The 23017-nt window shown below is 33.9% G+C and overlaps 2 protein-coding genes across 2 annotated transcripts; one reads left to right on the forward strand and one right to left on the reverse strand.

Annotated features, from left to right (window-relative positions):
- LOC18777710 (60S ribosomal protein L15) lies at positions 3447-5735 on the reverse strand. The gene is made up of 4 exons (XM_007209552.2): positions 5608-5735; positions 4842-5008; positions 4018-4215; positions 3447-3878 (listed from the first exon to the last, which is right to left on the reverse strand). The coding sequence occupies exons 1-4, from the start codon at positions 5609-5611 to the stop codon at positions 3633-3635; spliced, it is 615 nt and encodes a 204-aa protein (XP_007209614.1). The 5' UTR covers positions 5612-5735; the 3' UTR covers positions 3447-3632.
- LOC109949257 (3-isopropylmalate dehydratase small subunit 3-like) lies at positions 6246-7404 on the forward strand. The gene has a single exon (XM_020564415.1). The coding sequence runs from the start codon at positions 6467-6469 to the stop codon at positions 7229-7231; it is 765 nt and encodes a 254-aa protein (XP_020420004.1). The 5' UTR covers positions 6246-6466; the 3' UTR covers positions 7232-7404.

Consider the following 23017-nt stretch of genomic DNA (forward strand, 5'->3'; position numbering starts at 1 on the left):
TTATAGGCTTACAAAATAGAAGATTGAATACCATCATTTACAATATACCTATAGGTTACAAGCACTAATTACAAATACTTAGTGCATAGGTTACATAAAATCCAACGGTGGAATATTAAGAGGTATGGTGGTCATCCACCAACTCACGCATTTACAACACTCCCCCTTGGATGTCCACCATACAATGACATAGTTCCCTCATTAAAAACCTTGCTTGGAAAACCCAGTGGGACAAAACCAAAGCGAAGGGAAAAAGAGTGAAACTTCTTCTTGATCATTGATATGATGTTGGATGCACTTATGTTGCCTCGTTAAAACCTTACTAGGAAAAACCCAGTGGGACAAAAACCTAGTCGAAGGAAAAAAGAGTACAACGCGCATGTGTCCTGTATGTAGTAGAATTGGGATGCTCCCCCTAATTGATATCTCCCCCTGATTAATATCTCCCCTTCTCTGATTTGAGCAATACAAGCAACACTGTCTTCATACATGATCGTCTATCACACTATTTAACCTGCTTTTCACTTTTCAAATGATTGAAATCTTTAGGAGCATCAACAACTAATTTAGTAGTTAGAATATGTTACAACAATATCAAATTTGAATTCAAAATACTCAAACTCTTAGTGTTAACTCTTAATTAAGAATATTGTGGTACTTTATATCTTTCAAGAGGTTGCTTCATCCGATATATATCAAATATTTCATGAGCTTTGAGGATTTCCATGTACCATATAGTCTTAATAAATATGCATTTAACACCTGCTATAAGTTTTGCGTTAAAGTAACAACCGCACTTATAGAAATGTGGATGCATTTACGATGAGATTGGAGACTAAAACCACATGTCTCTCCCAGGAAACCTTATGTCATATTAGTGATCTTATTTCACTTCACAAACACCAATTCGTAACCTTCATACTGAACATTTGTAATTTGGTGTTTGAGTTATAGGTTCAATATCCAACTCTTCTTATTTAGTGATAAATGGAATTGCCTATTTCCATTTTTGGTCAATCACTTAACTTGTCGACATTCATGAAACGTGATTTAATATAATCATAGCCTTTGATGATTGTAGTAGCTACTAATAAACCAAATGTATCATCGATTTGTGATCCCACAATTCTCATGTGCATGCGCATGCATAATTTATAAGCATCTCATTGCTTTGGGGTACCAATGCCTCTTCAGGGGCTTATATTGTCACTTATGGGACAAACATCTCTTTTACAATGAATTATTAGAATATGTGGATCATAACCTCCTATAGAGCGTTATTTTTTATAGGGCTTGAATTTTTCAAATAATCTCCACTTCTAGGGAGTTAAGTTTTTAGAACCTATATTTTTGTCATGCTTCAGGCATGCATTATATATATAGTCACCATGTTAATAGATTGTGATACAAGAATATCAATCCATGTTAGCATATGTACAACTTATATATGCATTATCTTGATGAGACAAAAGTGGATTGATTCAACACTATTTCACGACGTTCTTCAGGAACTGCCATTTCTCCCCCTAACGGCGGGAAAATCGTCTCAAAATGTAGGAAAATAAACTCACAGTCGTTATCAAATATGTGACCATTTTAGTAGGCACATTCAGTAAAACTGGTGAAGTGATCCATAATTAAATGTTGTATATGCTCACAAATATCCCCTTCAAATATTTCAGGAAAGATGGCTCAAAGTTAATTTTTGATTGAGATGATCTTATGACAGCTTTTATTTGTAAGCATTCTGTGTAATGATATTTGTTGGACAAGACAATATTTTGAGTCTTTAAACGATGTCCTTACAAATTTATAAAAATCTTATGTATCATTGTGGAACATGGATTGCCAAGATAGTCATGCCACAACATAAAAGTTATCCGGTCAATGAACTTCTGATTCATGATATCATAATCTTCAACTAATTTAATAGTTATTTAATATTGGGGCCTCATGAACTTTTGGTTCATGACATCGTAAACTTCCTACCAACAAAAAAAAGTCGGAAATTTCTCCAATAGACGCCTCTGGCTGTCAATATTTGGGAGGTAATACAAAACATTACCATTGTAAAATGAAATTAACTAATAACCCAACATAAATAAAATAAAATAAAATGAGTAAACTGGTATTAACGGGGAATAAATTAAATAAATTAAAGACTATGAAATTCCAAGATAATCCAATATTAATGTGGATTCAATATGTAGATAAAGCTACAAGTAGATGGAGAATTAGATTTCCAACCAATTCAGGTTCATATGGGCACAAATAAGTAATGAACTTCAGGTTCATATATAGTATAAGATCCGTGAAAAACTATGAACTTCAGGTTCATATCAATATATATTCGAAACTTCAAGTTCGAATACGTAGATCTAAACAAATTGAATTAATAGTTGTGCTTTCAACTTCATACTCAAATCGATGTATATGCACTCGAAACTTCTAGTTCGGGTTTTTGACATATGTACGCCTCATGGAATTCTGATTTTGATTAATACAAAATTGAGGAGTTTCATGTCCTTATGTGCTCTTTAAATTCGCGGAACTTCACACCCTCAATTATTTGGAATCAAAGAACTTTAGGTTCTGATTCAATCAAAAGAACTGTATGTCCTAATTTAGTTATATGATGAGGATCGAGGAACTTCGGACCCTGATCTTTTGTATAATTCAAACTCATCATAATAAGTAAGATCATATTTAAAATTAAATAAATAAATAAATAAATAAATAAAAAACATGGCATTATATTCATGTGTAATAAGAATAAGAATTTTTTTTTTCATAAACGAGCATGATGAAGTCTGATGGTGAGTACAAAGAAACTCTATACCATGTGATGACTCTAGCTCATATAAGAAGAATGAAAATTCAGAGAAAGAAAACATACCAAGAGCTGTCGTGCTGATAACGTGTTATAAAACTAGATGGAGAAAATGTAGAGAGAAGTGATATGCTAAAGATAAAGCTTCACCATATTATTCTGTCTTTAATCTTTGGTAGAACCACCTATTTATAGACTTACAAAATAGAAGATTGAATACCATCATTTACAATATACCTATAGGTTACAAGCACTAATTACAAATACTTAGTGCATAGGTTACATAAAATCCAACGGTGGAATATTAAGAGGTATGGTGGTCATCCACCAACTCACGCATTTACAACAATATATATATATACACATATTGTTCTCACTGGTTATTATCATTAAATCGAGCCAAGAATTTGATATCCAACTCACAAATTCAATGCTTTTCTCGTTTAACATCTTATCGAGATTTTGATGTCTACAGGCAACATGAATAGGTCTACCGTCTACAAAGCAGTAGACCAAATAAATCTACTTGGCTGTGGAAACCGTACATCAAACAAGTCAGAAAACTGAATCTCCCAAAACACGCCACCACATTAGAAAAATTCACCATCAAAGATAATTGGAACCTTGCAACATATATAAAACTAATCACTTGACAATTGCACAAGAGACTAAAATAGACGGTAATCCATTCAAATAGAACATGATTCAAGTTTTTAAGTGCCAAAATTTCAAACTCACAACAAAGATTGTCTTCCTGAAAGTACCCAGAAATAACACAAAACATAAGATAAAATGATTGAAATCAACGGTAACGACGAAGGGAGAGGGTGGTGTTTCTCTTCCAGGTAGCCCTGCGGGAAGGTCGTGCCTTGTGGTACAAGTGTCCCTTTCCACGCAGTCCCCTGTACTTCTTCCCAGCAGAAGTGAGCCCACGAAGCTCTCTGTGCTTGTGAACAGGATTGCAGAGCCAGTTGATTCTTGGGTCATTACGGATAGCATTATGTGCAACATCAACCAGGATTACCTCAAAGTACTTGTAGGTAGAGTCCTGCATTCAAAGATTGCAAAGCAGGAAATGTAAGCAGGACATCACAAAATCAAACAAACACCAAGCCCAAGAAACAAACAAATAAATAAAAACAAGTTCTGTAACCCAAGTATATTAGAATTAAAACTGAGTCACAAACCTCATTGATCCAGTATGAGTTGAGAACCCTAAGGCCTCCCAACTTACGGCCAGCACGCTCCTCAGCAACAGACCTCTTGCTGCGCTGAAACTTTAGTTGGGTCACACCCTGGTTTGTGGGCTTCCCATATACAATACCCTTGGGAACAGGCCTCTTGCGACCACCACGCCTTACACGGACACGGTAAACAACATAACCCTGCACCAAATTTTACTAGAACTATCAGCCAACTGAACGAATTCAATTAAACCTGGCTGGGGCACAAAGACCAAGAGGTGCATGAGAAGAGACAACAAAAACACATGTTCAAAGAAATATATAAGATACAGAAAATAGTGCACTGTATCGGATGAAGACAAGAGCAAAAACCATAGATAGAACTGGCTCGGCAGAAGATCAATTGTTTGGTTTAGTATAGCTGGTCTCAGGAAACATACAATCACTGAAGGACAGCAGCATTTTTAGGTAAAATGCTTAAGCATCAGAATGCTGCTTAACCAGCACACATACTGGATTAGGCCCACAGGCGCACAACAAAAGGAAACAATTCACAACAGGAAGCATGCATGCTCACTGAATGAATGATATCCATCATTACGAAAGGGCATGAAATGAACCTAATATACCACAAGATAAGCGCCAGATAATACAGTAATCCTTCGCAACACGCAACCATAATTATCATTTCATAGAGTCAAAAGATAAACATGGGAATACATGTATATCAAATGGCCGGAAGCCTATTAAACTTGGTCATAAAAGTTGAAACCCATAATTTCAACAATGATTTGTGTATGGCATGCAGTTTAAGAAATTATCACTACCTGCTTGGCCTTGTAACCCAAACGACGAGCCTTGTCGGGGCGTGTGGGCCTTGTGACACGGACGATAGAAGGATGCTGGCGATACTCCCAACAGCGCACCCTCTGGAGGAACCTCATCACATCGGATTGCTTCTTCCTCCATATCTCCGACACATACTTGTAGGCTCCTAATGCCCCCAAAATAACACAAACAAAACCACATATTAGATAAACAGATCATTACTCAATTAATATCTATAAACATCTAAAGCTACACATCCCAATCTCAAGCAATACCCATGTCCATCAGTTTCTAAAGATTGTTTCCAATTGTTGTAATCACCCAACTCAAGCATTTCAAGGAAATCAGTTTCAGATTAAACCCATTTTAAGCAATCGAAAACCAAATCATAACAAATGTGTCAATAACAGAGTCATTAATTTCATTCAAATTATGAAAACTAACTTTAGTCATATAACTACTTTAAACTAAAGACTATCAGCCAAACCATTTAAACCTTGGAATGTGGTGGACGGGCTAGTACATATAAGGAACAAGAGAAATAACAAGATTTTAAGTTCATAAAATTTTCATCTTCTATAAGCTTGGAAACCAACAACGAGAAGCTCGGTAAGCTAAGAATCAGACAAATCAAATGCATATCAAACAGATTCAGCTGAAGTTTCATTGTTTATACAAATAGAAACAGATGCATGGAACAAAATCTGAGAGAGAGAGAGAGAGAGAGAGAGAGAGAGAGAGAGGGGGGGAGAGATAGAGGGGTACCCATCGTATCAGAAATGAGCAGCGAAGCACAGGTTTCGGCAGTTGAGCTAGGGTTTTCGCCACACGAAGAGTGAGGGTTTGTGATGAAACCGGGACTTTATAGCGTTGGAAGGTATCGTGAACTTCGGATCTGAGCCGTCTATTCCTTTTTACAAACCCTAATCTTTAAATTGTCTCGAAAAGACGATATGTCGTATACGGCAAACGACATCGTGTTTTCCTTCCTGGTTTCTAGACAGGCTCTTTTTTAATAGGCCCAAACTTGAAAATGCCCTTTTAGCCCAGCTCCTGGCCTAATCAGGCCAAATTTGAAAATTCCCCATTTTTAAAGGCCGTAAAGGCAAACAAATATACTGCAAGTGTTCATTACCACAAACCTTCACTCTCACCGAAAATACTACGATAATATGACCACGTGACAGCAATAACTCATTTTTATCCGGACCGATACCCCTCTTTCTCTATCTCTCTGAAGAATCAGTTCCATTTTCACCACAAACCAAAAAAAAAAACCAATTTCCTTTTTAAGAATTTTTTTTTGTTCAAAAAAAAAAAAATTACAGTTTGGCTGATAATAGTTTATGCAGTGGTGGATGACTAAAGTTATATAGGCTTCATGGTTGAAATGAAATTGATTGATTATTGATGGTGGTGTTATTTTTCAATGTAGGGGGAGTTTTTCGATCAAAAATGTAGGAGAGTTCAACTCAAACACGTCTGCCTGCCCACATCAAAACGACACCATCTTCACCGTCGTACACCAAGTCTCCACCACTTAAAACCTACCAAGATAAAAATCAAACAAAAAACCCACCCCAATTAATTTCTTCTTTGTTACACCAAGCTCCAAGCTCCAGCCATGGCCGCCATCTCACTCTCTCTCTCTCCAAACCCTAGCTTCACGACCACCACCACCCACAAGCCTTCCCACGCCCTCTCTACCCCCACCTTTCTCAAATTCCCAACCGTATCCCCATCCACCATCAAATCCCTTACCTACGCGCCCCTACCCCAAACCCCAACCCCACGCGCCACCTTCTCCACACGCGCCGCCGCATCCCCAACCCCATCCACCACATTCCACGGCCTCTGCTATGTCCTCGACGATAACATCGACACCGATCAGATCATCCCCGCCGAGTACCTGACCCTAGTCCCCTCCAACCCCTCTGAGTATGAGAAGCTCGGATCCTACGCGCTCTGCGGTCTCCCGGACGCCCACTCCACGCGCTTCGTGGACCCGGGCAAGACCAAGTCCAAGTACTCGATCATAATCGCGGGCGCGAACTTTGGGTGCGGGTCATCGCGCGAGCACGCGCCAGTGGCCCTAGGGGCGGCGGGCGTTGCTGCGGTAGTGGTGGAATCCTACGCGCGCATCTTCTTCAGGAACTCGGTGGCGACTGGCGAGGTGTACCCGCTGGAGTCGGAGGTTAGGGTTTGCGAGGAGTGCAAGACTGGGGATGTGGTGAGCATCGAGCTGAGCGAGAGCCGTCTGATCAATCACACGACTGGGAAAGAGTACACGTTGAAGCCCATTGGGGATGCAGGCCCTGTTATTAGGGCTGGTGGGATTTTTGCTTATGCTAGAGAAGCTGGAATGATTCCCACCTTGACTTCTTCTTAGATTTTTCCTTCGGAGTATTTGGGTCTTTGCCATTTGGTAGGTCTTGTGTTGGGTTTGCTATGAAAAGGCTGCCTTTGCATTATGATTTGTATTTTTGTATGTTCAAGCTTAAGCTTAATGGTTACTGGTGTATTATGCTAATTTAGAAATAAAAACATGAGTTGTTTTGTCAATTTACCTTTTTCTTTTTTTTTTAATACTTCTGTTGCAAACATTTCCTGAAAGTAGGTGAAGCAAGCAGAGTTCATAAGGTAGCGGAGATATACCCCGGAATCAGAACGGAATACCTTGATTTTAGTAAACTTTTTCATTCTTCTGTCAAAAAAAACATATACGGATGATCTCCATTTCGATAACAGAATTCCGAAGATGCCATATTAGAGCATTTCCACCAGTTAGTCTCTTGCCATGGCAAGGGGAGCCCTAGGGCAGCTACTATTCACGTGAATAGTGGCTGCTCTAGCCCCCTCCAACAAAGTGTGTTTCCAGCAGTTTAGTCTTGCCATGGCAAATACTATTCATTTTTTTGTTTTTTCACAACTTTGTTTACTTAAACAATTAATTTGGATAATATTTTCGGATAAGATTTTTGGGTTCCTACGTGTCAATACTATTCATATCGGATAAGATTTTCGGTTTCAAATTTCAGATACATTTCAAAATTCAAATTTCAGATAAATTTAAAATGTCAAATTTCAGATACATTTCGAAATTCAAATTTCAGATAAGATTTTCACCCTCTAAGATTGCGCCGCGTGTCATATCTATCTGTCTATATTTTTCTATAAAACCAGAGGTTCAGCTCATACCTCCCACACCAGTTCTTCTCTACATTTCCATTTCTCATATTTTATATTTCATTCTCCATTCTCAATGGTAGACATGCAAGAGGTTTTGGAGAGACAAGAGCGAGAAATTAGAGAAAGAATGCGTAGACGAGCTGCAAGCAAAAGGGCGCAGAGAGAACTAGATGAGCAACTTGGCATAGCAGTTGCTTTGCTGGAGGAAAAAAACCAGAGTCGTCGTGGTTCACGAGAAGGTTGTGGCCCAAATGTGGACAGACATAGACATTCTCGGGATAAGAATCTTATGGAAGATTATTTTATCCCACAATCTCTGTACTCTGATGTTCATTTTCGAGGGAGATATAGAATGCAACCCCATTTGTTCAATAAAATCATGCATGATATTTGCAATTATGATGAATATTTTGTTCAAAAGAGAAATTGTGCTGGAAATTTGGGACTTCTTCCAGAGCAGAAGTTCACAGTTGTGATACGAATGTTGGCGTATGGGTCATCTGCTGATCAGGTGGATGAGATTGCCCGGATGGGGAAGTCCACTGTTTTGGAGAGCATGGTGCGATCTTGTGATGCAGTGGAAACTCTGTACACCAGAGACTACCTACGCAGACCTACGCCCAGGGACCTGCAACGGCTTCTCCAAAAAGCTGAGTCTCGAGGATTTCCTGGCATGATTGGTAGCATTGACTGCATGCACTGGCAGTGGAAAAATTGTCCAACTGCTTGGCAAGAGGATTACGGAAATAGAAAAGGGCAGAAAAGTATCATCCTGGAAGCAGTTGCTGGTTTTGATACATGGGTTTGGCACGCCTTCTTCGGAGTTGCTGGATCTCAAAACGATTTGAATGTCCTAGGTCAATCCCCGGTGTTCAATGATGTTTTGAGAGGAAAAGCCCCAAATATCACATATGAAATTAACAATACCATGTACCAGAACGGGTATTATATAGCTCATGGCATCTACCCGAGGTGGACAACATTTGTGAAAACAATTCCACATCCCCGATCCCATAAGCAAAAATTTTTTGCTCGCTATCAAGAGGGGTACAGAAAAGATGTTGAGAGGTGCTTTGGTATCCTTCAAGCCCGGTGGGCTATTATCAGGGGCGCAGCACGTCTATTTGACGAGGAGGTGCTTAGGAGTATAATGATGACTTGTATCATCCTCCATAACATAATTGTGGAAGATGAATATGATTACGATGCATATTATTCCAACCGGTCCGACGATGGACACGGCCCTAACACGAATTTATGAAAAACCAGTAGGGTCAAATGGAGAACCAGTGCATCATGAACCGTTGGTTAGAGACGGTAGTTTCATGCCCCGTATGATTGATCGCTACATGAAGATGCAATCGTCGTATATTCATGAACACCGTCAAGTTGACTTGATGGAGCATTTATGGGCGGTGAAAGGCAATGAAGGTGAATGAAGTGAAGTGAAGATGTTTTTTTTAATTTATTATGTTTATGTTGTATTTTTAGTTATGCTTTGTTTTTTTTTATACTTTATTATTTTTAGTTGTGGGTTGTTTATTTTTTATGCTTTGGTTGTGGGTTGTTTATTTTTTATGCTTTGGTTGTGATTTGTTTATTTTTTATGCTTTGGTTATGGTTTGTTTATTTTTTTTGCTTTGGTTGTGGTTTGTTTTTTTTTTATGCTTTGGTTGTGGTGTGTTTTTTATGTATGGAATGTTTTGAATAAAAAAGATTTTTGTTGAATATTTTCTTTATTCACTAAAAGAAAAGCAATACAACTAATAAAATAAAATACATGAATTAAACAAAACAAAAAATACAATGAAATCAAAGGCAAGTAAACTAAGACATGAAAGGCAAGCAAACTATTTTAATGGTTTTCATCATTTAACCAATCCTTGTTGCTAGGTCCATCGTCACGAAAAAGTCTTCGTCTCATAACATCCCTTCGTTCTAGCTTCCAAAATTGTTTTGTTTCAGGGGACATATGGCTTGTATCCATGGCCATAGTTTCCCGATCTTTTTTTTCAATGTTTTGTTCGCGTACATACTCCCTTTCTTTGCGTACATACTCCCTTTCTTTCGCATATTCTAGTTGAATAGCCATATCGTGCTCTTGTTGTTTCAAGTCCATTTCAATTCTCATGTCTTGGTGCTTTGAAAGTTCCTCCAAAAATTTAGATGCATTCTTGCTAGAATTACTCCCTCTCTTCGCCTTCGCCGCCTTCCTCCCAATAGGCCTTGGCTCCTTTTCAATGGGTGAGTCTTGACTCATCGGGGAATCCATAGGTGAATCCGATGCCGGCGTCTCATGAAGTGGAGTCTCGTTTAAGCCTACCGTCGGACCGGTTGGAATAATTTGGAATCTCTTACAAGTCTTCACCACCTCCCAACAATGGGTATGGTTGAAACTTTTTTTCCCTTATAAAAAAATAATTAAATGGAAATGCAAAAAACTTTAAAAAATATTGGCAATGCAACATGTAAAAAAAAAAACTATTGCAAATTCAATAAATTTAAAAAAAATGCAACATGTATAAAAAAAAACTATAGACATATTAACAAAATATATAAATTGCAAGAAACATTTAAATAAAAATTAATATGACATAGAAATTAATAGAACGAAAATGACAAATAATTTACCTCATTGCTAAGGTTTTCTCCGCTTCGATGGGTGTCCATCGCTTTTGCTAAGGCATTTCTCCATTTCGCCAACTCTTTATTAAGAACTTTCCACCTACTGGATAATTTCATTTATGTACGTGTAGAACCAATTGCCCTTTCACAAAATGCTTGATGAATTTTTTTCCACATATGAGAAAATTTAATCTCATTGCCCGTTACGGGACAATGACTAACTTGGACCCAAGCCTCACACAAGCTAACATCTTCCATCATGCTCCATGCCCCTCCATTTTCAGTAGAAGAACCCATAATATGATAGACCAAAATACAACTTGAAAGTGAAAAAATATTGAGTAGAAAGTGAATAAATATTGAGGAGAAAGTGAATAATAGTAGAATGAGAAGAAAATGTAAGAGGATTTGGTGTTAAAAGTGAACAGTATTGGTTGGTATTTATACAAAAAAAATTCAGTATTTTTTGTGTATTTTTTAAAAAAAATTTCGATTTTTTTTCAATTTTTTATTGCAGAAAAATTGGCTGCCGTTGGATTGAAGGAAAAAAAAGAATCGGAGAGCCAATAGGCTGCCACGTGGAATGTAGCCGTTGGCGGCTACTGTATTGCGTCGTTTGAAATTTTTTTTAACGTTGGCGCGTGCAATGCACACGCCAACAGTAAAAAAAATTTCAAACGCTGGAGGGCTGACGCCAGCCTGGCATCAGCCATGACGTCACCGCCCTCGGGCGCTTGCTCGGGCCGAACTCCACCTCGGGCCAGCCCAGTCTCGTGGCCCCCACCTCTTGCCCGGGCTACCTTCTGCTTCTGGAAACCCATTTTTTTCCCAAACCCCCTAGCCCGAGTCCACCTCTTGCTGCTGGACTTGCTCTTAGAGCTTGCTTTTAACACAAGCGATAGTCTAAACTAAAATCGATTTTAGACATTTTGGTTTTGACTCCATGGTTGGAATGATCAAGTGCTAAATCTATCCATTGAACTTTTGCATGAAAGGTTCATCTAACTCAACTCAAACATATTACATTTGCTGATTTTCTGCCTACCCACCAACGTCACCTACAACTTTGCCCATGGAATTACATGAAAATTCCTCTTAAAGGTCCTTCCTTCACTAGGCATAATAATCAGATTCATTTTACTAGAATTTGGGCAAAACTTAATAAGGTTTTCAAAATCATTCCCTCTTTACTATTTTTCCTCAAGATTTTACTTATTGAAAATTTTGACCATAGTCCTACTCATTTTTGGGAGACTTATAAATAAACCCAAAACTAGTGGAGTATTTATTAAGAATGACAAAATTAAAGTGTTTGGACAATAATGCCCTTATTCATTTCTAGATTTCCTAGGGGATCCTCTAGCTGTATGAAACCGAAATATGTTGCTTCGTACTGGCCGTATGGAGCCAAATAATTTGGCGACTATTCTGCTAGATGGTTTCTTCACGTGGTCTTCATTCTTCCATCGTGTTATTTATATTGTGTAGCTCTTCTTCTCCTAAGCTATTCCAATATGCGTTGTCATTTTCTTCTGCTGTAATTTGCTCTGTTATCTGGTTATAGATTTCATCAAAAACTTTTGCTCCTGTCGTGCTTATCATGTATTCATATGTGTCATCTAGTCTCCTGGATGTAGATTCTGAATATACTTTGACAAACTTGGATTGATAAAGGAGGGTCAGACGATCATCATTGAATAGTTGTTGCTCGGCTATTATTGCTCCTCTATATTGTTGGATATCTTGCTTTGTAGGCATTCCTGTTTGTGCTGATTCTACTGGACTAAGCAATTCATTAAAAGAAATAATAATTCTATGTTGTGCTTTATCTGAGTAAATGTTATCTTCAAACCATTCTGGGGGTATGCTGGTGAAATCTAATTTTACATTTTTCCAAAGAGGAAGATAAAAACTTATGACTTCTTTAAATTTTGAGGAAAATGAATTTAAATGATCACTACTTTCAATATAAAGTTGACTTAAATAACCATATTCTACTAAAAATGCTGGAGTAACTATGATTTTTTTTGTTTATGCTCTAAATGTAGTTCTCTATATTCAACCATGTTAATACTAGCTAAGTGAATAGTATAATGAGAACAGCTTTTGGTAATAATTTTGATGCCAGGGTGTGGATTATTTTTTAAATTGAAAAGAAAAGCTTGGATATATAGTTGAAGAGATGTATTTTGCTCATACTCTAATTTAATTATATGACTCTTAACATCTGGTGGTAAAAATTTATACCTTTCTCTAGCTAGGGTTTGAAAAAAATATATGGATTTTTGGTTTTTTGCTCAAGTGAAAATTCACTATTATGCTCAAGTAAGGTGGGCTTATTAACCTCTTTTTCTTGTAGAAATTGACATCTTAAATTAATGACTTTAAAATGCTTTACTATTGTATCATATTCCTTATTTAGCTTGTCATATTTTTCCTGCAAAAAAGAAAGTTGTTGTTTTGCTCTTCTATAATGATAATTATATGCTAAAACTCTTGCTCAAGGGCTCTAATAAGTTTTTCATGCCCTATCCTCATGCTTTCAGTATTAGTTCTAATATTCTAAAAGTTGTCTAAAAGAACTTTTTATTTTTCTGCTAATGATGCTTGAGTACGATACTTTAAAGCAAGATTTCTAACTTCTTGTACGGAAATTTCATTATAAAAATAAGTATTTACTACTGATTGTGCATGACTACTTATGCTTAATGGATTACCACATGGTGATGGTGTACCATTATTTTTGCTGCCAGATGATGATGGTCCAAAATACTGCATACCTGTTAATGAATAATACGAGATAAGATATCTGCTAAAGTATTATCCATACCTTTAATATGCTCAAATATCGGTCTAAATCCATTTCATGTAATAGAATCAACAAAATTGACCCATCTTCGGGCTGCTTGTTTATTAGTAGTAATTTTATTATAATGAGAAACAATATTCTGACAATCTATTCTAATAGTAAATATTTCATTATGTAAAAACAATGAAAATGCTTCAAGGGAATTAATTACTCATAATATTTCTAAGTCAGTAGCTGGAAGTCTAGCCTGCATATCATTAAATTTTCCTGATGCATAACTACAAACTTTTTCTTCTGATTTTGGTTCTTTCCTATGTTTCTTTTGATATAAAATTCCTGCCCATCCTATTAATGATGCGTCTGTTTCAACTATTTTTTAATGATTATCTAATGCTAATGCTAAAGGTTTAAGTTGAGTTATGTCTTGTTTTATGCTTTGAACTAACTTAATATCTTCACTATTAAAATATTTTTGGCATGTCTTACTAGTTTTACTATGTAATGCTACAATTTTTCTTCCTAAATCAGGGATAAAACTTCTAGCATAATTTAGTAAACCTAAAAATTCTTGTAATTGTTTTTTATTCTCTAGTTTATCTGGAAATTCTAACACTTTTTTAGCTATGTGTTCTTGTAATTGTATAGTTCCTGACTTAATATATATACCTAAGAATTCTATATCTTGTTTTTCAAGCTCTACTTTATTCCTACTTATAACTATACCATTATCAATAAATTCTTTTAAAATAATCTCTAAGTATTTTCTATGTTTATTTTTATTTTTACTATGAACTAATATATCTTCTACATATACACTACAAAAATTATCATACTTCTTAAAGATTTGGTCCATCTTTCTTTGAAAGATCGATGGTGCATTTTTTAATCCAAATGGCATTACAAGCCATTCAAAATTTCCTTCTGGACAGGTAAATGTTGTCAATTAGATTGATTCTTCTGCTAATCTAATTTGTCAAAATCCTGATTTACAATCAAATTTACTAAAATATTTACTTTCTTGAATTTTATTCATAAGTTCATCTTTATTTGGTAGTTTATAACTATCTTCATAAGTATTATCATTTAATCTCCTATAGTTATATACTATTCTAACTTTACCTCTCTTAAGTTCTAAATGTTTTCTAACTACAAAAGCTGTTGATCTATGTCTAGATTTTGAAGGTCTAATTACTTTTAAGTTTAAAATTTGTTTTATTTGTTGGTAAAATTCTTGCTTATCTAACAAGTTACAAGGCATATCTGCTGTTTTAATTGTTAAGTCTAGATTAATAATGTCTAATTTTGCTAAGATCTTATTTTTATTCCAATGTAATTGGGGATCTTCTCCTATAATTCTAGTTTGTTTAGCTAATTGTAACAATTCTTCTAAATTTTTTGGTCTATCTATTTGCATAATTTCTAAAGGTTCTACGTTTCCTATAATTGGATACTCATGATCTAATATTATATCACTATATTCTAGATCATTTATTTCTTCTTTACTTATTTCTTATAATTCTTCCATATTATATTTAAAATTTTGTTCTTCTATGTTAATACTATGATAAGACTCTAATATATTACTTTGATCAGTTGTGGTTATGTCTTTCTTAAAAAATGTAATGTCTGGAGGTGTATATAAAAATCCTCCTTGTAAACTTTTTAAGAAATTTAATCCTAAGATAAAGGAATATGATCCTACTAGAGATATAAAGGTTAAGGGTAAATTAAACTGTTGTCTTTCTATCCTAGTTGGTATATTATTAATACAGTGTGTTAAGTATACAGGTCTTGTATCAAACTGTATAATTCTTACTGGTCTAGCTAATTTCTGCCTAAATTGTTCTGGCACTAACTCTTCTTTTATTACATTTTTTGTACTTCCTGTATCTATCATGGCTTTTGTTTGAATTTTATTTTCTTTTGATAATTCTAACTCACAATTGATTCTTATTAATGAACTAGTCTTTTGTTTTTCTATACTAGGGCAATTATTCTTTTGATTATTGTTATTTATTTCAACTATATTTATTTCTATTGGTCTATTATTAAAACAAGGTTTACAATAAACTACTGTCTTAGTGTAATATTTTTCTACCGCTATTTTCTTACATTGATTACATTCTTGGGGCCATCCTAAATTAACATATTTAAATTCTTCATGCTTTGTTTGTTCTTCAAACATACACATATGTTCATCTAATTCACTATCGGAATTACTAGAGTAATCTAATTCTGATTATGAGTCTAAGGCATTAACACTATAAATACTTTCATTATCACTTAAATTATCATCAATACTATAAATTGATTCTAAGTCCTCATCATCTTCTAATTGAAATTGCTCAATTAATTGTATTTTTTTCTCTAGGTTGTTTTTCTAATTTGGGACACTTAGGTCTAATATGTCCTACTTCACCACAAAGATAACATTTACATGTACTTTTATTAGGTACTTTATACTTTCTAATCCATGGTTTATTTGTTCTTTTCTTAAGTTGTTTAGGGATATATTTTCTTCGTCTAAAAGGTTTTGAAGGTTGTATTCTAAAATTTTTATATTGTGGTTTATAAGATTTATATTTTCTATAGCTTTTTCTATAGGGCTTTTTTTGCTTAAATTTTCTATGACATCCATATTGTTTAGGTAAGTCTATATTTTTACAACTCATGTAAAACTGTTTTCTAATTTGTCTTTTTGCTTTTATTTGACTACATTCTGATCGTAATATATCATATACATGTTGTATTCTTGCTCGTATAGATACATCTAGTTTCCTAGGGTGTTTTTGCAATTCATTCCAAATTCTTTCTCCTATTGGTCATTTAATTTTTGTCATATAAGTATCTAATAAATTAAGATCATCAATTCTACCTGTTCTACCTAAATACTTGAAAAAGTCTGAAGTATATTCACTAATATATTGCAAATCACAAATTTGTAGTTGTTCTAAATTTCTTATGGCTCTAATTTGTTCTTGTTCATTTCTACCATCTAATCTGTTATGATCTAAAAATTTATATTTAATTAATTTAACAAAAGCATATATATTAAACATTTCTTTTGCTGCTTGGTGTTCTCTTGGATTTTTAGTTTTCCATGCTTGAAAATAATCAAAAACCATTCCATCTAAAGAATGCTCAAAGTAATCTAACATATCTTTATTATTACTAAAATCTAATATTAATGCTGCATGTACACATCCTTTTTCCCATTTTTCTATAGTTCTTTCCCAATCTTGTGGGTCTACATGGTCTAAATTTAATATATTTCCTGCTAAACTAATTTGTTCAATTCCTTTATAAGGGATTCTATTTTTTCTTATTCCAAATGCTTCTTGTTGGAAAGCATTTCTACCGGTTTCTTCATTATTTTCTCTACATGGTTCATTAGTTTGCCTAAGATTTTGTTGATCTATTCTACTTGCAGGGGATACAGATGGTCCAATTGAACTATACCGATCTTCTACTGGCATGCATTCTACTTCAATTAACATATTCTGATATTCTTTTTCTCCTAAAATATGTTCTAATCCTATATTTAAAATTAAATCTTTCATTTCTTTATCTGATAAATCTATGTAATCCTAAATAATAAGTTTTATATCTATGTCATCTATGAGTTTATCAACTATATTATCAAAATTATGTTCAATCATATTTATTTCTAAGTTATCAAATGTCATATGTATTTCTTCTTCTATTTTACTTTCTAAGTCTTCTATATCATTTATTTGTTTATAATTAGTAAATCTTACTACTGCTTCACCTATACGATTATAAAAAATTTGTGCCTTATCAGGTTGTCTATTTTTTGCTACTTGTAAATTAGGTAAAATCCATTCTGTTCCTTCTAAAAAACTATTATCTACTGGTTTTGCCTCTATCATATTAACATGTTTACTACCAAAGGTTTGTACTAAATTTTAAAATTCTACATTAAATTTGTAATTATAACTATCTGAAATTTTCCTACATACATAAGACTGATGCTTAAATTTTTGTACTCACCTTTCATATTATAATTTTTTGTTCTTATGCTAATTTTAATATGTTTACTAAATTCTCTAATATTCATGACATAATTAGGAATACATCTTATGACTGCTAAGTTTGTGCTAAGATCTACTTCTGTTGTAGCTATAGCTTCTTGCTGATGGTTATCCGATCTGTCATCATATATGTATACTAGTGCTTTAGTTCCTACTTGTGCCCTAATGAGTCCAGCTATTCCTATCACAATTGTTCCTATATGAATTTGTTGATAGTGTGATTTTTTAAAGTGTTCTATTGCTGTGTTACTAAGTAAATTAAGGGTTACTTCTTTATCTATACAGCTGACTTCATGTTGACTGATGCTACTTACAATACTATGTCTATTTTCAAATCTTCCTAATTGATATAAATTATATTTATTTTTCTGAGATTTTTCAAAGCCTTTTCTTAAGAATTCTTGTGCTTCTTGTTCACTAGGGTATATATCTTCTGTTCTAACTATTTCTTTTCCTTTTCTTCTAAAGAGTTCCATTTACTATTATCAAATGGATTTATTCTACATTTTCTTCTATGAGGATTATTTCCTAAGGGTAAATTTTTTTAATTTATCAACTAAGTCTTTGGGTAGTGTAGAAGTGGTATTATGTACTACCTGATTAATTTCTGTTATTTGTTCTTCTATTTGGTCTACTTTTTCGGCTAAATTTAAAATTAATTGGATAATTAAATTATTTTGTCTTATAGGGATATTAGTATTTACTACAGATGTTGTAAAGTCTGTGAGACCTACTGGTTCCTTATCTAGTTTACCAACTTCTTCTAATGCTTTGATATATTTATTATTAATTTTAGAATACGACATTAAACTAAAAGTCTATCGATTTTACTCTGTAACTTTTCTACTTGTTCAGTTAATATTTTTTGTACTGATTGGATTTTTTGCACTTCTAATTTTAATTGCTCAATAATTTCTAATGACTGGAGTTCTATTTGTTTTGGTTTACTATCTATAAGATCTATGAGTTCTTTTATTTCTTTCTTGCTAGGAAATCTTTGGATATTCCTATTATTATCTTCTAATTGAGAAGTTATATAGTCTAAGTTTTGTCTAATTGTTTTTAAGGAATTTTTCTAGAAATATTCTAGTAACTGTTGAATTATTCTATTATTTTTATTATGTTCAAATTTTACACTTTCTGCTTGATTAATTAAAAGGTCAATAATACTATTTTCTAAAGGATTGTTATACTGTTATGTAATAGATGTTTGTATTCTTTTTGTGGAAAATAACAAACTAATGTATTATTATCTAGAGTTAATTTTTTCTGATTGAGGTATTCTATCATAAAATTTATCTAAGTCTACCTTTTTCTTTTAAGATACCCAAATGCTCCTGGAAAGCTTCTATGGATTCTTTATAGACTTCTAAATGATACTGATTTCTTGTTATACTATTCTATACTTCTAATTTTCTTCTAGGATAATTATCTACTTCTGGCGATCTTATTAATTCTTCTAGATTCCTAATTTCTTTTTGGTATTCTGCTTTCTGTTTCTTTAATTTTTGTAACATTTCTTTTATTCTAATAGGTGTCCACCAAGGGCCAAACATGCAAAGGGTTTACTGTTCTTAACTGGTAATTCTGGTAATTAACAAAATTTTAACTGGTTATAAAACGTTGGTTTGTATCAGTTGTGTTGATTGACTTCACTGGTATAACTATATTATTAAGGAGCTAAACTAAGGCTCTGATACCATTATTTAACAAGGGTCTCGGTCAAGGTTTTTCAAAGGCCAAACTAGCAACCAGACACCATGCCTAGAACATGAAACTAGAACATGGAACTGCAAAGACGCTAACTTAAAGGGATATGGAGCAGAACTCAGAGGTCCTCTGAACTCAGAGGTTCCCTGACAGACATCTAATTATTGTTATGGCAAATATCAAACATGACCAAGTGCTCAAACAAAGTATTGATCGTCAGTTTAGCAATATAATAACATAATTATGAAAAGTGTTTTCCTATTTTGGACAAGAAGTCTACTAAGAAAACCAAAAATAAAAGAGAAAAAGACTTACTTAATTGCTTATGTTGCTAGAACTACTGTTATCACCGGGTATTGACATTGGTCGACAGTATTAACAGTGGTCGGAGTAAGAGAATAATAAGAAAATAAGAGAAAGTATATGAACAAAGGGAGTTTTATTGATTGAGGGAGGAAGTACTGAGATTTTTTCTTCTCTGATATTGTGTACTTTTTTCTTTCGAAGTTACAAACTATATACATAATTTACACTGACTTCTACCATGGCTAAGGATGAGAATAAGAGTTCTTCTCTATCTAATACTCTCTATCTCCCTTTCTCTGTGATACTATTTTTCTGAAGTTTCATATGAACTTCACATGCACACTGATAGCAAACAATTCCTCTTTACACTAAGACAACATGCACTCTGAAATATGTATAAAGAAACAAAACATTATATATGGCACTGTCGCTGCGCAGTAATAACAGTCGAACATATGCAAAGTGACAAAAGTCTTCACATGGCCTGCTTGCTTGAAGACAAAATCTTCACATGCTGATGGTGGAGGAAAGGGCTGTATTGACATTGGTCGACAGTATTAACAGTGGTCGGAGTAAGAGAATAATAAGAAAATAAGAGAAAGTATATGAACAAAGGGAGTTTTATTGATTGAGGGAGGAAGTACTGAGATTTTTTCTTCTCTGATATTGTGTACTTTTTTCTTTCGAAGTTACAAACTATATACATAATTTACACTGACTTCTACCATGGCTAAGGATGAGAATAAGAGTTCTTCTCTATCTAATACTCTCTATCTCCCTTTCTCTGTGATACTATTTTTCTGAAGTTTCATATGAACTTCACATGCACACTGATAGCAAACAATTCCTCTTTACACTAAGACAACATGCACTCTGAAATATGTATAAAGAAACAAAACATTATATATGGCACTGTCGCTGCGCAGTAATAACAGTCGAACATATGCAAAGTGACAAAAGTCTTCACATGGCCTGCTTGCTTGAAGACAAAATCTTCACATGCTGATGGTGGAGGAAAGGGCTGTAGGACTTGCATGTCTCTAAAGCTAAAGATAATGGGCTCTTTCGTCATTTGAAAAAGTTTTTGGGTGTTTTTGAGAGCTGGCTGCTTCTTTTGGGTTTTTTGCAAAATTTCGATTCATTTTTCATTCAGAAATGCTACCTATTTCTATTTATTTCTGTTTTACCTTTTTTCCCCCCTCTTACAAACTGCATTGAAACATCATACCCCACTAATCTCATTCATGCTTTTCTTGGAAATATTGGTGATTTAACCTTTTTATTAAAACAATGGAACAAAAATCAAACTACATCATCTCTTTTGGGATAGGCAAAAAAAATGACAATATTATTTACGCATTTTTACAATTCTCCTTCCCCGCATACCATTCGGCGGAAAAGAAATTTAGTTACAAAACTTAAATTTACTGGGTTTTTGCTCAGTTTAATTGGCTAAAATTAGGTAAGTACTAAAGTATTTCATGCTTTTCCTACTTTATTGATTAATAAAAATTCCTCTTACTATAATTAAATATGATATTGTTATTGAGAAACGGGGTTTAGCCTAGTAGAAAAGGCCCTTGATTTAGAGACCAATGATCAAAAGTTCGAACCCCACTGGCATTTTGGTAGTGTGTGTGTGTGTGTGAAAAACTACCCTCCCCTGTTTTTATAAAAAAATGTTTAAAAATACTTTTCTGTTTTGGTTAATGCTTTCTTTCATGGACGCTCTATTTCCCAAATCAATCATACTTTTTCACTCTAATTCCAAAAAATAATCCTCATAAATGAGTTAATCATTTCTGACCTATAAGTCTTTATAATGTAAGAGAATATAATTGATACTGTTTTTGAAGGTGGGCACAGTTCGATTTACCCCTCGAATTGGAATCGAAACCAATAGTTACATAATGTATGGTTTTTATACAAAGTGTCTAGAGGAACCGAATCAAACTAGAACTATATGGTTCCAATTCAGTTCAATCGGTTTGCAGTTTGGAATAAGAGAAAAATAGGACGAGGCAAAGAAGAGAGAAATAGAAATAAGAGAGAAAGAGGTGAATCGATAAAGAGAAAGAGAGAGCGGTGTAAATAAGAGAAATACGTAAACTCAACAAGAAGAACGACTATGGTTCACCAAAAAGGAAAAGAAGTAGGACTAGAGTTGTTATTTAGTTGGGTATAAATTAGGATTAAGACATTTGGGTATTAATTGGATTAAAGTATCTAGATATTACTTGGGGTTACTAATGTGATTTCAATATTAGTTAGGCTTAATAATTTTTGTTTTGTTTTGTTTTGTTTTTGTCATAGTCAAGAAGGAGGAGGGGTTTTTTTTTCTCACAATCACACTACCAAGCTGTTACGAGTTCAAACCTGAAATTATTGGTCTATAAGTTAAGGTCTTTTCCAACTGGACTAGACCCCATTGACATATGCTCCTCAACGATTGATTATCCAAGATACCAATTTCCTTTGACAAGATTTCCGAGTGGTCAAATTGCCCATAAGTTTTGAGAAACAAATATGGTTGGAAAGCTCTGTAGCAAATTGAGATATAATCTTGGTTTGGTTATTTTCCTTAGTGTTCAGAAGCTTTTTTTGTGTGTGTTTATAATAGCATTTATATTGAAGAAGTCGATGGGTTTAAAAAATATAGCCGCGCGGCTATACTCTTTGAATATATTCGAATAGTTTAATCATATAGCCTTAAGGCTATACTCTTTGAATATATTCGAATATTTTAATAATATAGGCATGCGACTATACCTCTTAAATTAAATATATATATATATATATAGTAAAAGGTAGAAAACGGTGAAACATTCAAAATACCAGAAAATACCCTTGGTTAATGCAAACATTTAGAATTGTGATTATTAATTAAATGAGAATAATATGGTAAATTCACACTTTTTCGTATTAAAAAAATAAAAATTAAAAGAAAAATCAGATAATGGATCTTATTTTTATGGAGCACAACTACCCATTATCTTTTTTAATTCTAAAATTAATTTAATTTAATTTTTTTTAAAAAGCCTCTTGCAGGCGCAAAGGCGCGTGCGGAGATGCTAGTATAGTATTATATTGCATTTTTTTTTTTTAATATCTTTTTAGCCTTGTAAAATCTTCTTTGTACTTAAAAAAAGTTTTGTGTGTGTGTGTGTGTGTGTGGGTAAAGTTGTAAGATTTGGATTTTTAGCTCATTATGGTTTGTATTGAGATCATTAGGCTCCCTTTGTTTTATGATTTGTTTTGTCCTTTTTGTTGTTGCAAATTTGATCGTAATTTTTGTTTGTAAAGGTTTAGAGGGTTAAGATTTCAGCAGATTATTGTTGTTTGAATTCAGATCATTATGCTCGCTTGAAGTTTGGTTTCATTTCATATTTTATTTTAGTTCTTTAAGTTGTATTTATTTTTTGGTCCGAACTGAAACTTATCATTTTTATTTCTATTAACGAAAAGAGAGAATTCGAACTTGTGA

Source organism: Prunus persica, chromosome G5 (genome assembly GCF_000346465.2).
Source record: "Prunus persica cultivar Lovell chromosome G5, Prunus_persica_NCBIv2, whole genome shotgun sequence".
Classification (NCBI taxonomy): Eukaryota; Viridiplantae; Streptophyta; class Magnoliopsida; order Rosales; family Rosaceae; genus Prunus; species Prunus persica.